The sequence below is a fragment of the Dipodomys ordii genome, unplaced genomic scaffold, assembly GCF_000151885.1.
Source record: "Dipodomys ordii isolate 6190 unplaced genomic scaffold, Dord_2.0 Scaffold38, whole genome shotgun sequence".
In the NCBI taxonomy this organism is placed as follows: domain Eukaryota; kingdom Metazoa; phylum Chordata; class Mammalia; order Rodentia; family Heteromyidae; genus Dipodomys; species Dipodomys ordii.
In genome coordinates this window covers 1,600,553-1,616,906 of record NW_012267254.1, presented here as the reverse complement: position 1 = coordinate 1,616,906, position 16,354 = coordinate 1,600,553, and the positions used below count along the sequence as shown (strand labels likewise).

Genomic DNA, 16,354 nt, shown 5'->3' with positions numbered 1-16,354 from the left:
ATATGTAGAAGATAGAATTAATCTGTAAGTATATCATATACACTCCAGGGTGGTATCCAAATACACAAAAGTGTATTAACTGAAATAAGATAAATTCAGAGGGAGAACTCAAACAATGTAACTCCTTAGAAAGTCTTACAGTACAACAAAATATACAACAGGAAATAGGTACTCAAAAGTGTAGGGTGGGATTTAAGGAGCAATGGAGAGGAGGGAGATGAATGAAGACAGGAAGGGGGAAATGCAGTCATGGAATTCAATGTATATGCTTCAATTTTTTTTAAATGAGAGGAGGGGTGGGGTTGGGAGAGATGATGAAAGGGGTGATAGTAATCAAGATTCGCCATATTCATATTTTATTTTGTTGAATGGCAACTCCTTTATACTATTTAAAAAACAATTCTATTGTTATTAAGGTGTTGAACAGAGGGGCTGCTATTTCATAAGTCAGGTCATGAGTACATTTGTTTGACAATGTACCCCTTCATTTACTTTCCCCCTTCATCCCTGCCTACAAATTACATAGGTCGTTTTGCACATACTGAATAGCATGATTGCATTTGTTCACTCCCTTCCTTTCTGCACCCATTCTTTACTCCTCCAGAAGGAAAAAAAAAGAACTAAAACAAAAGCAAATATCATCATTGGACTAAAGACAAAAATAAAATGTTAAAGTCAAGTCCAATGGCCCACACCTGTAATCCTACTCAAGAGGCTGAGATCTGAGGTCACAGTTCAAAGCCAGTCCCTGCAGGAAAGTCTATGAGGCTCTTATCTCCAATTAAGCATTTAAAAAAGCCAGAAGTAGAACTGTGGCTTAAGCAGTAGAGTGCTAGCCTTGGGGGGAGGGGAGGAAGCTCTGGACAGGCCCCAGGCCCTTCGTTCAAGCCCAAGAACTAGCACCAAAAAATGATGAATTAAAATAAAATGTTAAAGAAATGGAGAATAAATTGCATATATAATAATTATGAGATAGGTAGACTTGACATTGAAACAAACTATAAAAATGATGTATGCATTTTTTGGGGGGGGTCTGGTCGTGGGGCCTGAACTCTGGGCCTGGGCGCTGTCCCTCAGCTCTTCAGCTCAAGGCTAGAGCTCTACCACTTGAGCCACAGTGCCACTTCCGGCTTTTTCTTTTTGCTTATGTGGTGCTGAGGAATCGAACCCAGGGCCTCATACATGCAAGGCAAGCGCTCTACCACTGAGCCACCTTCCCAGCCCTTAAATGATCTCTTAAGGGAGATCAAGGAGATTCATGGACTCCTCTTGCAGGACATTGGTAAGATCCTTCCCCATGCTCAAGTAACTTCCCCTTCCTGCAAGTGGCCCTGGGTTTGCCCTGATACAAATCTGCAGATTTGTATCAGGGCAAACTGGAACTTCTCCCATAAAGTGCCCACGGAGGTTAATGGACACCATGCATGGCTATGTTTTTGTTTAAAAAAATCAACTGAGGTCTTCATGGGATGCTCAGCAACTTGATTCCTAGGAACTGGATGATGAACTAACCACACAGAAGCTCTACTGCTGCTGAAACCATTCATTTATTAAAGCTAGTAACATCCAATCTACCCCTAATACCATCCAGGGACCAAACTAAAAACTTGCTTCTGGGTTAATGAAGAAAAGATACACAGCCCTGGAAACACACCCTCATCTTGATAGCACTTGCAGTCTGAATAGCATGGGAAGAAGGGCCATAGACATTAAATTTAAAACCTGAGTAGGCGTTAAGTGATGGAAAATGCTGTAGATAAAGAAACCCTGGACATACAGCATAAGGGGGACTTCAAACTAATGAGAGACTGTCACTTTAAATTATCTTGGCCCTTATGCCTCTCCAGTTAGTTGCTTCGCCTCTGCAGGTGTATGATCAAAGGCCAAAGTTGGTACTACCAGCACAGAATTCACTATGACCCTGGAAACAAAGTGATTTACCTTAATGGCAGGTTTTTTTTCTTTTTTATAATGAAGAGCAACTTTAAGATATTTCTGATTGACAATGTACTTCCCTTAAGGTGGCTCAGGGTCCCAAGGGAATGATCTAGGGTGTTTCCGAGAACAATTGTAGCTACATTTCTTTCAGACTTCATTAACCCAAAGTCCTACATGTCCCTAGAAGAAAAAGTGAATACAGAATATGAAAGGTGTGGTTTCTATCCCATGTGCACTGGGGTCATGGAAATTGCTCTCCAAGAGAAGCCAGGGTGAGCACTCTCCACTACCAGCACGTTGACAAGGTCATGGACTTGAGGTTGGTATCCAGCAGGAACTTCCAGAGAATCCAAGGTGTAAAAGATACTGTTGTCCACCACCCCATCTCTTCCATATACACAGGTAATGACGACCTGTGATAAGAGATGATGAGATTTAATGTGGGAAAACATCGTCTAACTCAACAGGCTCTGTACATCCTGACTCCTGCTCTAACCTCTATGGCACACTACCTAATTACAAATTCCCAGCCTGTCAGGCACAATGGCAATACTGGGAGCGTTTTGACAATATCCCTTCACCCACATCCCACCTCACACCCATTATGGCAGAATCTCTGGGGCTCTGCTGGGAAACTCTATTCTAATATATTACCCACCATGGCTACTAACTATAGGCGAGATTGAAAACTTGAAAGAAATTGAATAAGAAAGGAATTCATAAAGTAAGTATAAACTCTCACTTTTCTCTAATTCTATCAGCTCATTCCTTCAGTTTTTCTTTTCAACAAAATTTAGGTTACCAACTCACATTCACTTTCAACTGTCCAAACCATATCCAGTGGTTATAGGTAAACCCTCTCATTCTTTCCCAACAGTTAATTGAGCCTGATCATTTTGCTGATTTAATGCATATCCTATGGAACTAGGAAAATGGAGAATAGGGATAGGATTGGGAGGGATGGAGGAGAATGATGAAATGGATGACATCAAAATGCACTGTACTGAAAATTGATTTGTTGAATGGTAACCCCTTTATAAAATTAAAGATAATGAAAATATGCTAAAAATAAAACATTTACTACCTCCCAAATCAACTATGAAACTTTGGTCTTAATGATAAGTAGAATATACATTAGACTTCAAGTATTTCCTTTCAATTTTTCAATTATTATTATTTTTTTAATCAGTCATAGGGCCTGAACTCTGAGCCCGGGCACTGTCCCTCAGCTCTTCAGCTAAAGGCTAGCGTTCTAACACTTGAGCTACAGTGCCACTTCCTGCTTTTTCTGCTTATGTGGTGCTGAGGAATTGAACCCAGGGCCTCATGCATGCAAGGCAAGCACTCTACCACTGAGCCACCTTCCCAGCCCCTGCTTTCAATCTTTTAATGAGAGAATAGGCTTCCTTTTGGTGACATATCCCTTTTATATTAGATGTCCCAACACATCCGGTAGAATCCTAGCAACAGAAATTATCACCATAGGAAGGATAAGAAGAGACAAAGGACCAGTACTTTTTTGCACAGGAAATACCTCATACACATGCTTGTGTCTCAGAGGCTTCACAGACACAGCCTGCCTGCGCTGCATTTCTGCCTGGAAGGAAAACACAACCTCCAGCAGGTCACCCTCGTAAGGCTCAAAATCTAAAACAGCCAAAGAGAGAAATCCAGTTAGAATAGATGAATTACTTGCGGTAAGGCCACATTTCACAAGTTGCTCTGTCATTCCTAAAAACAGTTTCTATTACATCTAATGTCCATCTTGAACCTTTAAAGGCCATTAGCCTACTTCAGATGTTGATTCTCCTCCACTAATTTCACAAATTCATGTGAGATAAAGTGCTTTAAGCCAGTCCTTCTGTGGGCATTGCATTATTAGGCAGAGCTGAAATATCTTTGCCAGAAACTGAGTACACTGTTATAAATTCAGTGCTGAAATCTGATGCTGGAGCTAAAAACCATTTGTTTTGGCTATGCTAATACAAATACAAAGTTGGCCAACAAAGCATCATAGTGAACATGCATTCTTGGAAAATCAGAAACTGACAGAACCAAAATGTACTTGGCATTGCTTTTGTTGAAAACATCATCAATAACTGCATGCAAAAATGCTGTGATATTCTCACAATGTAAACTGAACATCTAATAATCATTTCCAAGATATGAATATGTATATATAGATACAAATTAACAGAAGTCCAGAACATGGGGGACTGAATGCAAAAAACACTGAGACCAGAGCTTGGAAGGTGGCTCAGTGGTAGAGTGCTTGCCTTGCATGCATGATGCCCTGGGTTCGATTCCTCAGCACCACATAAGCAGAAAAAAAAAGCTGGAAGTGGCACTGTGGCTCAAGTGGTAGAGTGTTAGCCTTGAGCTGAAGAGCTGAGGGACAGCGCCCAGGCCCAGAGTTCAGGCCCCACAACCGGATCCACAAAAAATAAATAAATAAATAAAAATTTAAAAAAAAACACTGAGACCAACAGGGACACCCTAGTTTTCTTTTTATGCTGTTCTAGAATATGAGCTTCCCAACAGGCTTGGTTCTCTGAAGGGCTACTGTGTGAACCAATCCAATTGGGCAGTTCTTTTTTTTTTTAATGAGTTTTAAGATTGGGCTGAAGTTAGAAAAATCAGTAAAAATCAGTTAGGAATCTTTTTTTTTCTTGTTTTGCTGATTGAATCCAGTGCTCTGAGCATGCCATCTAGCTACATCTCCAGACCATCAATTGGAAATGTTTATTTTAAAAAGTCAACAGGTAGCTGGGTGACAGTGGCTCAGGTCTTTAATCCTTGCTATTCAGCAGGCTGAGATATGAAGATCACAGTTCAAAGCCAGCCCAGGCAAGAAAATCCATGAGAATGTTATCTCCAATTAACTACCAAAACCCAGAAGTAGAGCTGTGACTAAAGTGGTAGATCACTAGCCTTGAGAAAAAAAAAATCAAGGACAATACATAGGCACTGAGTTCAAGCCCCAGTACTGGCAAAAAATCATCATCATCATCATCATCATCATCATCATCATCATCAGGTATACCAGTAAAATTCAATTTTGAAACTTGTAGAGAATTTCAATTCTTGTTGAAATTTGCAAATAAAATGATGCAATGAAACTAGATGATGGAGCTGGGCACTGGGGGCTCATGCCCGTAATCCTAGCTACTCAGGAGGCTGAGATCTGAGGATCACAGTTCAAAGCTAGCCCAGACAGAAAAGTCCATGAGACTCTTTTTTGTTGTTGTTGGTCATGGGTCTTGAACTCTGGGCCTGGGTGCTGTCCCTGAGCTGTTCAGCTCAAGGCTAGTGCTCTACCACTTGAGCCAGAGCTCCACTTCTGGTTTTCTGAGTAGTTTATTGGAGATGAGTTTCTTGAAAGTTACTGCCCAGGCTGGCTTTGATCCACGATCTTCAGATCTCAGCCTCCTGAGTAGCTAGGATTACAGGCATGAGCCACCGGCACCCCACTTCCATCAGACTCTTTTTTGTTTGTTTGTTTTGTTTTTTGTCCAGTCGTGGGGCCTGAACTCTGGCACTCTTATCTCCACTTAACCACCAAAAAACCAGAAGTGGCACTGTGACTCAAGTGGTAGAAACTGAGTGATGGTCTGTAGAGACAGCTCACTGTGGCAAGGGTCTTTTCTCTGTGTGTTCCAGTCAAAGAGGGGCTTGAAAGCAGGGTCTTGGTGCTATCCCTTAGCTATTTAAGCTCAAGGCCTGCACTATATCACTTAAGCCACAGTTCTACTACCAGCTTTTTTATCTGGTGATTTCATTTCCAAACTAACTTCAAACCACAATCTTCAAATCTCAACCTCCTGAATAGCTATCATTACAGGCATGAGCCACTGGCACCCTGTGTAGCTAGAGTCTAATAATTAGTACTGGCTCACCAAACTGCAGTCACTTTGTCCTATAGTTACTAGAACATGTCAATAGTTTCTTCATAGTTTGCCTCACCTTTTCCCTAGCTTGGAATATTTTCTCTGGCTGGCTTTTCTTACCCTTCACATCTCAGCTCAACTGTCACCGCTTCAGAGCAGTGTTCCCTGATCTGTTCTCTATAGTAAACCCTACACCAACCCCAATTTTACAATCACAGTACCTTGCTACCTTTGAAGAACAGATTTTTTTCATTGGATAGGGAATCATTCTTGCTGTCTTTAACCACCACATTAGGATGAAAGTGTTACGAAAACAATACTTTAGAAGAAGGGATAGTGGTAAATATGTATAAATGTATAACTCAGTCATATCTTTGGTATTATTGACATGTTCAGCACTGTTCATCTTGACAATGTTTCTAGCAAGGCTACCATTGCTGGTCACTTCCTGTTGGCATGGTAACAAGATACCAAGAAACTGCCACTGGACCTTAGCACTCACGTGGATCTTTCCTCACAGAATTGAGAATTTAAGAGCAAACAGATCATAAAATTCTAGCTATGATCAGATAATTATCTTTGGGGTCTGTCTGGGATACCAACTAAAATCAACTTCTGACTTTCACATCTAAGAACAGTATAACTGGAAATACAATTGTGTGACTGAAAAATGTCCTATTTTGTATCCAAGGTAGATGGTAGTTGATTAGACATAAGCAGGTACATTTTATTCTTGCTTCCAATTTAACTTTCCAAATCCAGCCTAGCCGGGGATGGCAGGAGCATGGAGTCCAGATGAAGCAGTTCCTAGCCTAAGCAACCTTCCTCAGTGTATAACAGTGTTCTCCCTGCTCTGCTTAGTAACATCATTCGCATCATGTCATGCTAAGGCATTCCCATGCCCATCACCAAAGAAAAATGGTAAGTACCCCACAGGCAAAATTCTTCAATCTCTCCACCCCTCATGGTCAGACCTCTATCACACTGAACCAAACTCAAATGCCATTTTTATATTAGTAAATTCTTTCCTTTTTAGTAGATCATGGGGCTTGATCTCAGAGCCTAGGCACTGTTCCTGAGCTCTTTTGCTCAAGGGTAGTGCTCTACCATTTTGAGCCACACCTCCACTTCTGGTTTTCTGGTGGTTACTTGGAAAGAAGAGTTTCACAGGTGTTCTTTCCTGGGCTGGCTCAGATCTCACCCTCCTGAGTATCTAAGATTATAGGCATGAGCCACCAGCACCCAGCAACAAACTAATTCTTTAGGAAGGAAAAATGAAACATTATATCTACTATTAGCAAAAACAGTTCAACAACAGATACACAAGCACAGACACATTGAAACAAGGGTATCTTCAAACTATATATTAAAGCATTTTCAGTATAAATATTATCCTGGCAAACTTGTAATATTGTTAGTTACATTAGAAATCTGATACAAAAGTTTCACAAATAATAGTAACTTCCTGAAATAAATGCCAGTATAACAAACGATACCATGAGTTATTTTTTTTGTTTGCTTTGTGTTTTTTTTTGTCAGTTGTGGAGCTTGAACTTAGGGCCTGGGCACTGTCCCTGAACCTCTTTGTGCTCAAGGTTAGTGCCCTACCACTGAGTCACGGTGCCACTTCAGTTTTCGAGTGCTTAGTTGGAGGTAAGTCTCACAGAGATTTTTCTGCCCAGGCTGGCTTTGAACCATGATCCTCAGATCTCAGCCTCGTGAGTAGCTGGTTAATGCCTGTTACTCAGGAGGCTGAAATCTGGGGGACTGCCATTTTGAGGCCAGCCTCAGCACAAAAATCTGAGAGATTTCATCTCCAAAATAACCAGAGAAAGAACTAGGCTGCAGGCATGCCTCTAGTAGTGTGTGAGCCAAGCAAAACCAAATGAATGGAAGGACCTATGTTCAAACACCAGTATATCCAAAAATTAAAATAAAAAAATACTATGTATTTGTTCCTAATTGTCATACTCCAAAATGTCCATATCCAAACATTCAAGGGTGCTTGATGAAAACCAAATATATCAGAAACTTAGTTCAAGTATTAAAATCATCTCATCAAATAAGTATACACCCTGGAGAAGATGCCCCTAACTACCTCCAAATCTAACTGATAATATTTAGAAGTTACATAAGACCTAATTTCAAATTTCACAAAATGTAAACTTACCTTTACAAACAACATCCAGAGAGAAACAAGTTGTGTGCTTAATATACTTATCAACACCCACTCCAGAAGTAACAGACCCAAAGGTAAGATTGGATGCTGATGGTCCATCACAATAATCTTCACAGACAGCATCCACCTATGAGTTAGAGAAAGACTTGCTTCAAACATGACACAGGTTATAAAAATAAGCTGAGATCGTTGAGGATGAAAAAATAGTTTAAACAAATATAAACATTGGAGAGTATATTTCTCAATATTTAAAAATTCCAATAGTTATACAGGCATGATTCTTGTAATGGTTGTAAGGGAAGACAACAAAATGATTTCTCAAATGACACAGAAAACTAAACTTACAGGAATAGCTACAAAAATCCCCCAAACTAGCCAGGCATTGGTGGTTCAGGCTTATAATCTCAAGTACTTAGCAAGCTGAGATCTAAGGATCATGGTTCAAAGCCAGCCTGGGAAGGAAATATCCTGAGACTCCTATTTCCAATCAAGCATCAAAAACTAAAAACTGGAAGTGGAACTGTGGATCAAGTGATAGAGTGCTAACCTTGAGAACAAAGCTCAGGGACAGTGCCCAAGCCCTGAGTTCAAGATCCAGGAAGGACACCAAAACAAAACAAACAAACAAACGACCAAACTGCTGGGCACTGGTAGCTCACACTTGTAATCCTAGCTACTCAGGATGCTTAGATCTGAGTGTTACAGTTCAAAGTCAGCCTTAGCAGGAAAGTCCATGAGATTTGTGGGGGGGGGGAGGGGGTCCAGTCGTGGGCCTGAACTCTGGGCCTGGGCACTGTCCCTCAGCTCTTCACCTCAAGGCTAGTGCTCTACCACTTGAGCCACAGTGCCACTTCTGGCTTATTTTTTCTGCTTATGTGGTGCTGAGGAATCGAACCCAAGGCTTCATGCATGCAAGGCAAGTGCTCTACCACTAAGCCACCTTCCCAGCCCTCCATGAGACTCTTACCTCCAATTAACCACTGAAAAAAAATCTGGAAGGGGAACTACGGCTTAAGTGGTAGAATGCTAGACTTGAGCAAAAAATTTCAAGGAGAGTCTCTAGGCCCTGAGTTCAAGCCCTAGGACCAACACACAAAAGAAAACCCAAAATACGTGGGTTCTGATGACTTATGCCTGTAATCCTAGCTACTAAGAGAATGAAATCTGAGGATCCTGGTTCAAAGCCAGTACAAGCAGGATAAGTCCTTGAGACTATCCCCAATTAGCCATCAAAAAGCCAGAAGTGGAGCTGTGGCTCAAGTAGTAGAACATGAGTCTTCAGCAAAAGACCTCAAGGACATCACTCAAGCCCTGAGGTCAAGCTCCAGAGCCACCACTCTCTCTCCCTCTCCCTCTCCCTCTCCCTCCCTCCCTCTCTCTCTTTTTCTCTCTCTCTCTCTCCAAAACATAAATAAAAATTATAGCAGGAAAACCAAGCTAGCAAATGATAAAATATGCTATAATGTTTCAGAAATGCAAACCACTTGGTCATAACTAAGGATAATTAAGTGGGTATGTTAGATTTTCCCCATGAGGTTGTGTTCAATGGCATGAGGGGCATTTGAACTTGGTAAAGGAAAGGTGAATCCTTACATTCAGCATATACATGGGGGCAGAAAGTCATTCACAAAAGTCTGCATCCTTCTCTCCCTTGCTACACTTAAACCAATGCCAGATAGACTATTCAAATGTAAACAACTTTCACAGGACTAATCTGTGATAAATATGTGAGGGGTAAATTGTGACTGCCGCTAAAAGTCAATGTTTAAGGGTAAACTTGGGAGATAAGCCCACCATAAAGGTCCTGAAACTCCAATTTACCTAACATGCAAATACTTCTAATATCCGCGGCAAGTAATTCTGAGAAGTTGCTCTATTTTCCCCAAACTGATAAGGAAATACAAGTAAAAATTATTCCTTAGATGGTCAAAATTTTCAGAGATTGATAGTATACAAACTGTCCCATCCGGCTGCTTACAGTGTCAGTACTGTGACAATAGTAAAGCTGGACACAAGAGGCTCATGCCTGATATCAGGAGGCCAAGCTCCAGAGGACCTTGGTTCAAAGCCAGCCTGGGAAGAAAAGTCCTCAGACTCTGTCTCCAATTAACCAGCAAAAAGCTGGGCTGATGGCCTGTCAATCACATTTCTACAAATACAAAGATCCATTACATGTGAGGGGAAAATAAGGAAATTACAGGAAAATATATACACTGATTTATTACTAATCATGTTTTAAATAAGAAGAACAGATAAGATATATAATTGACACTTTTGCTAAATAGACAGCACCAGTAAAATGAAAGCAGATGTCTCCTGCATTCATGTTAGTTGAGAATGAAATCCCATTCTCCCTCCATTCCCTCAGGTCTCTTCAGAGAGGCTGGAGAAATAGCATCAATGCTGACTTCACAAAACCACAGATCATCTCGACCTCACAGAAATCTTACTTTGATTGTTTTCCATCCACGGCCTGTTTCATCTTCCTCCACTAAGGCAAAAACTTTTTGTCCAATGTGCAAAGGGACATTGCCAGTCACATCTTCCTTACTGAAGAAAATGGACTCATCAATCCAGCCATGGTCATTAAAGACTCTTGTCACAACTCCTTTCACAGCTTTTACCTTGATGGTCTCTGCAATGTAAACACATAGGAACATGAGTTAATGCATGCATGCACTACTAATAAGCCCTACCAGAGAGCTGGGAATGTGGCTTAGTGGTAGAGTGTTTGCCTAGCATGCATGAAGCCCTGGGATGAATTCTTCAGTACCACATAAACAGAAAAGGCCAGAAGTGGCACTGTGGCTCAAGTGGTAGAGTGCTAGCCTTGAGCAAAATAAGCTCAGGGACAGTGCCTAGGCCCTGAGTTAAGCACAGTGGCTTCAGACCAAAAGCATTTGAGTGCAGAAGCTAAGAGCAGAGTTTGGGACCCAACTGCTTGCCCTTGAACTGCAGCTCCTCCCCTCATCTTCTGTAGAATAAGCATTTTTGTTAACATTTGCAACTGGTACCCATCTATATAATCAGGATATTGCCAACACTGTCCTTACTGAGGATAGAGTTCCATGGTACACTGTTTGCCTACCAAGCACAATGCTCTGGTTTCTACTTCAGCACCATAAAGAGAAAGGAAAAACAATGCAAAAAGAAAAACTCAAACTATATTGTCTGCCTCTTATGCTGGTTATAAATATTAAGTAACATGTGCATATATGTGCGTTGCAAATATCAGGTTCTCCTTTAATTCAGAGAAGCCATAGGAAGAGATTGCCAGGCCTGATGAGGTCATGGGAGGTCATGCTTTGATCACAGGTTCTCCTGTTTATAGACTCAGCAAGACACAGTTTACAGGCTTGTCCTCCAGGGCAGCATCATTTATTTGAGCACATTGGCAGCACACTGTCCAGCAGTGGTATACAGGATATGTACTGTGTGTACTGTGTGACGATTTCTTGGAAGGAGGTCTAGGCCCCAGACCCATATATATCATGGCAAAGTACACATGGCACAACAAACATGCAAACTGCTTAAAACTGTGAAGGCCACCCACAGTTTAGAACCTTTGTTGCTTCCCTATCTGCATTTAGAAATCCAGAAAATCCATTATTCTTATGCAATTTCATCATTATCAACAACAGCATCCAGTATAGCATCTGGAGATTTTTAAACACTGGCCAGACAAAGCACATAGACAGGTGCAAAATATAAGGTCTAGCTCAAATATGCCCCTACTCTCTTTGCCTTTGTTTCTTTCCTGACTGAATACTTAGGTGTTTTAAAGTGGTTGTTGTATTTTCTTTTTACCTGCTTGAAGCTTGAACTCAGGACTGGAATGCTGTCCCTGAGATTTTTTTTGCTCAAGGTTAGCGCTCCACCACTCCAGCCACAGAACAACTTCCAGTTTCTTCAAAGTTTGTTGGAGATAAGAATCTCACACACTTTCCTGCCTAGGCTTTCAACTGTGATCCTCAGATCTCAGCCTCCTGAGTATCTAGGATTATACACAACTGGTACAGAGCTGAATTTTTTTTTCTGCAGTTAGAAATGGGACCCAAGACCTTTACATGCTAGGAAAACACCATTACCTACACACTCACCAGCCCTTGGGTGTACTTCTTTTGTTGTTAAGGTTTTGTGTTTGTGTCTGCATATGTATGTGTGGCACTGTTAGAACTCAAGTCCTTAGGCTTGCTAGGCAGGTACTCTATCACTGAGACACCTCAGTAGGTTTTGACTGAACATAGTTATTACACCACAGTTTGCAATCTGAGCCAGTATCCTTTTTAGCACCTGCAGTGGACCACAGTACCTCTGATACCTTTCCAGGGACTTGGGTTCATAGACCCGATGGCTGAAAAGAAGCATCAGTAAGACAGATTATAGAATCAGAAGCCAAAAGCCAGGCGCTGGTGGCTCACGCCTATAATCCTAGCTACTCAGGAGGCTGAGTTCTGAGGATTATGGTTCAAAGCCAGCCAGGGCAGGAAAGTCTGTGAGACTTCTTTTTAGTCAGTAGTGGGGCTTAAACTCTGGGCGTGAACACTGTCCCTCAGCTCTTCATCTCAAGGCTAGCACTCTACCACTTGAGCTACAGCACCACTTCTGGTTTTCTGGTGGTTTACTGGAGATAAGAGTATCATGGAGTTTCTTGCCCGGGCTGGCTTTGGACCATGATCCTCAGATCTCGGCTTCCTGAGTAGCTAGGATTATAGGCGTGAGCCACCAGTGCCTGTCACCTGTGAGACTCTTATCTCCAATAAAACACTCAGAAAACTGGAAGTGGCACAGTGGGTCAAGTGGTAGAGCGCTAGCTTTGAGCTGAAGAACTGAGGGACAGCGTTCAGGCCCAGAGTTCAAGCCCCATGACCACCAAAAAAAAAGAGAGAGAGAGAATCAGAAGCCAAGGAAATAGTTGCTGCTTGAAAAGATGTGTCAAATTTATTAGCAAAAAGGATTGGGGTATATCCAACAACAGTGCCAACCTAGCAAAGGCAAATCCCTAAGTTTCAAACCCAGAACTATGTGAAAAATAAAAAGATGCCACTATATAGGTACTCAGTGCCAGACTTAGGCTTTTAGAGTACAAAGGTGAACAAGTTTGGAGAGTACATATCCCTGATCAGCTAATGTGCTGGTTTTATCCTCAATTCAGTAGAGTACAGAGGTAGGACTTTTGGAAGAACATTGCATAATTTGGTTCTAATTTCAATAATGACTAATAATGATTATCCTATTCAGGGGTCTGAAGATTACTAGATTTAGGAGGAAGGAGCTGTTTATACAAGGAATTTTTCTCTGAACTTCCTGGCTGCCATGAAGTGAACAGGTTCTAACACATGTTTCCCACTACAAGTGAAGGTCAATTGTCTCTGTGTAAACCTTCAGATCTCACAAGCCAAACTCCATAGGAAATGTACTCATTACTTTATGTAACTGTAATCCCTCTGTATAGTATTTTACAATAAAAACATAAATATGTGTGTGTGTGTGTGTGTGTGTATATATATATATATATATATATATATATATATATATATATATAAAGAACTTACAAGCCAAGATAAATCCTCCTTCTTTGCAGTTGATTGATCTCAGGTATTTTGTCATAGTGACAGAAAAAAAGCTGTCACAAGTAAATATACATGCATGCCCCCAAGAAAGAAAATAAAGCTTGCCCTCATATATTCAGACCAATACGACTGTAAATATAAAAGAAATCTTTGCCTGCAAGTCTTTGACACAGGAATCTACCTGCAGTCGTGGCTTCCTAATAAAGACTCCCAATTTGACCTCTCAAAAAAAAATCTTTCTATAATCATTGCATTTAGGAGGCTGAGGTAGATGATCATGAGTGTGATGCTGCCATGGACTACAAGTGGATATACCCTGTCTAAAAAGAATGTTAATGCCAGGCGCCAGTGGCTCACTCCCATAATCCTAGCTACTCAGGACACTGAGATCTGAGTATCACAGTTCAAAGCCAGCCAGTGAAAGGAATTTTTCCTACTCTTATTTCTAACTAACCAAAAAAAGCTGGAAATGGAGCCTGTGGCTCAAATGTTAAGAGTGGTAACCTTGAGCCAAAAATATCAGGGACAGCACCCTGGCCCAGAATTCAAGCCTCAGGATTGCACAAATAAAAGAAATCCTAGAAGACTAATTATGATCAAGAAATATTCTATACATAAATGGGCTTGTTAAAATGGGGGTGGGGGAGAAACCAGGAATCATGCCCATTCACTTGGCATCTATGGGAAAAATGTTCAAAGGTACCTGGAGAAGTTGGGGGAGGGGAAAGACAGCTTCTGAAGAAACTACATTTTCCTTTTTTTTTTTTGAGAATGTCTTATACAACCCAAGCCAGCCACTAATTCAAGATCTTCCTGCCTCTACTTCCCAAGTGCAGGACCTACTCATATTCACCATAATATGCTGCACAAAGACTTTTCCTCACTGCATTAATACCACTTTGAAATAGAGAGTCAGGGTTGTGGGTAGATGTAAATTGGTCCAGCACTTCAGACACAGGAGTGGGGGCGTGTTGTTGTATTGTTGCGAGATGAGAGTCGTGGGAGAGGCAGTGGGAAATCCGGGTAGCGAATGCGGATGAATTGAATGAGGGACATCTGAACATGGAGGTTGAGAAAGTAGTAGGCCGGAGTGAGGATGGGGGACAAAGAGGCAGGAATGGCGTTATTTGGGTTGGAGGCAACTGTGGGAGATGAAGGGCGGACTCAAGAAGTCGGAGATGCTAACGTTTTAAGATGGCGTCCCTCTGGGTGCTGAGAGGCCTACACAGTCCCCGAAGCCCCAGACCGGCCTCAATGGGCCAGTCCCTCGGTGAGGAAAAACATGAGGTGAAACGTGAGGTACCTTCCAGGAGACACTTGTTCTGCTCCTTCTCATCCTCGGACACGGTCCGCTTTCCAAAGAAACTGAGAGCTTTGGACAAAAACCGATGCATGTTCCTGTGGTGGGTGAGGCCTGAGCCCCAACAGCCTCTGATGTAAGAGAAGCTTCTGTCGGTCTCTGCCTCCTGTGAGCTAACGAACGAGCGGAAAAGCGCCGTGGTTCAGCCAATGGGGTGCGTTTTTATCATTGATGACCAATGAGAACCATCCGGTGAGTAGGCGGGACTTCACAAGTCTTGCTGCCACGTGGCAGGCTGTGAGGGGAGGTGGGGTTGGAAGGCCAGCTTCAAATTCCCACCAATTGGATCTTGCTGTACATTTTCTACCTATAGGTTCTGCTCTGTGGGACTTTTCTGGAAGGCCAGCGCCTGACTCACAAAATACAGCAGCAAACTGCCTTGAGTATGTAGACGGGCTCCAAGGCCTAGCTCCAAGATTGCCATCTTCCATGTCTCAGTGCCTCTATATCCTTTTCTTTTTCCTCATACACCAGTCTTATGTCCCACACCCACTCCATCCTGGCATCTCTAAGCAAGGGCTCTGTTCAGTGTTAAATGTTAACATAGATGACATAGAAAAACCAAACTTTCACATTTAATTGGACCTCAAAACACAAGCTGGCTACCAGAGCTGCTTATGAGCTGGGGCTATAGTACAACACAGCAACCACAGTAGTTCTGAGAGATGATTTCGATGTGAGTAAGAAATCTGTCAAGGATGGCCAGTGATGCACCACTACGTGGGGTATTTGGGTTGGGTCACTACTGGGATCTTTGGTGGCTTTTGAAATATTTTTTTTTTGTATGAAGACCCAAGCACCTCTGATTTCTTTCAGGCTGTGAAACCGTTCCATGAGAAGGACATGGATTTCTCAAGCCAATTTATAGAGAAAGATACAGTGAATCTTATTCTTTTGTACAAGCTTGACTAGTCTGGAGCTCCATATGGCCTTAGAATCTAATAAAGAGGCCAGAATCAGTCTTCCTGCCCTTTCTCACCAGCATGAACCCTGCATTAGGATACAAAGATTCATTAGTTCTGTCTGCAGTAGCAAGCAGGCAGCAGGGAATTAATAAAGCAGGCATGCCTGTAATCCCTGTACTCTGGAGGCAGAGATAGGATGATCTGTAATGAGCTTCAGTTGCAAAGTTACATCTTATCTCAAAAAACAAAAATAAAAAACCCCAAACCAGGCAAGCTGTTGTATTTCTTATGCTAAGCAAGCAGAGACAGAGAGCTGCAGGAAAACTGGTTGACCAATAACCAAAAAGATGATGGCAAATCTAACCAAGGACTGTCCTTGAGCTTCATTGTACCTTCATTGTATATAATCAGTTAACATAGGATCTCTGCCCAGTTGTGTGTGTGTGTGTGTGTGTGTGTGTGCAAGATGATACTTCTTTATTAAAAAGTCTCCTATAAATAAGCATTTATTT

The 16,354-nt window shown here is 41.7% G+C and overlaps 1 protein-coding gene across 1 annotated transcript; it reads right to left on the bottom strand.

Moving 5' to 3' along the window:
* Positions 1 to 2,159: 2,159 nt before the first annotated feature.
* Positions 2,160 to 10,664, bottom strand: LOC105986918 (cancer/testis antigen 55-like). The gene is made up of 4 exons (XM_013018057.1): positions 10,455 to 10,664; positions 7,996 to 8,131; positions 3,473 to 3,585; positions 2,160 to 2,351 (listed from the first exon to the last, which is right to left on the bottom strand). Exons 1-4 carry the CDS (start codon positions 10,662 to 10,664, stop codon positions 2,160 to 2,162), a joined length of 651 nt encoding a protein of 216 aa, XP_012873511.1.
* Between the last annotated feature and the right edge of the window lie 5,690 nt (positions 10,665 to 16,354).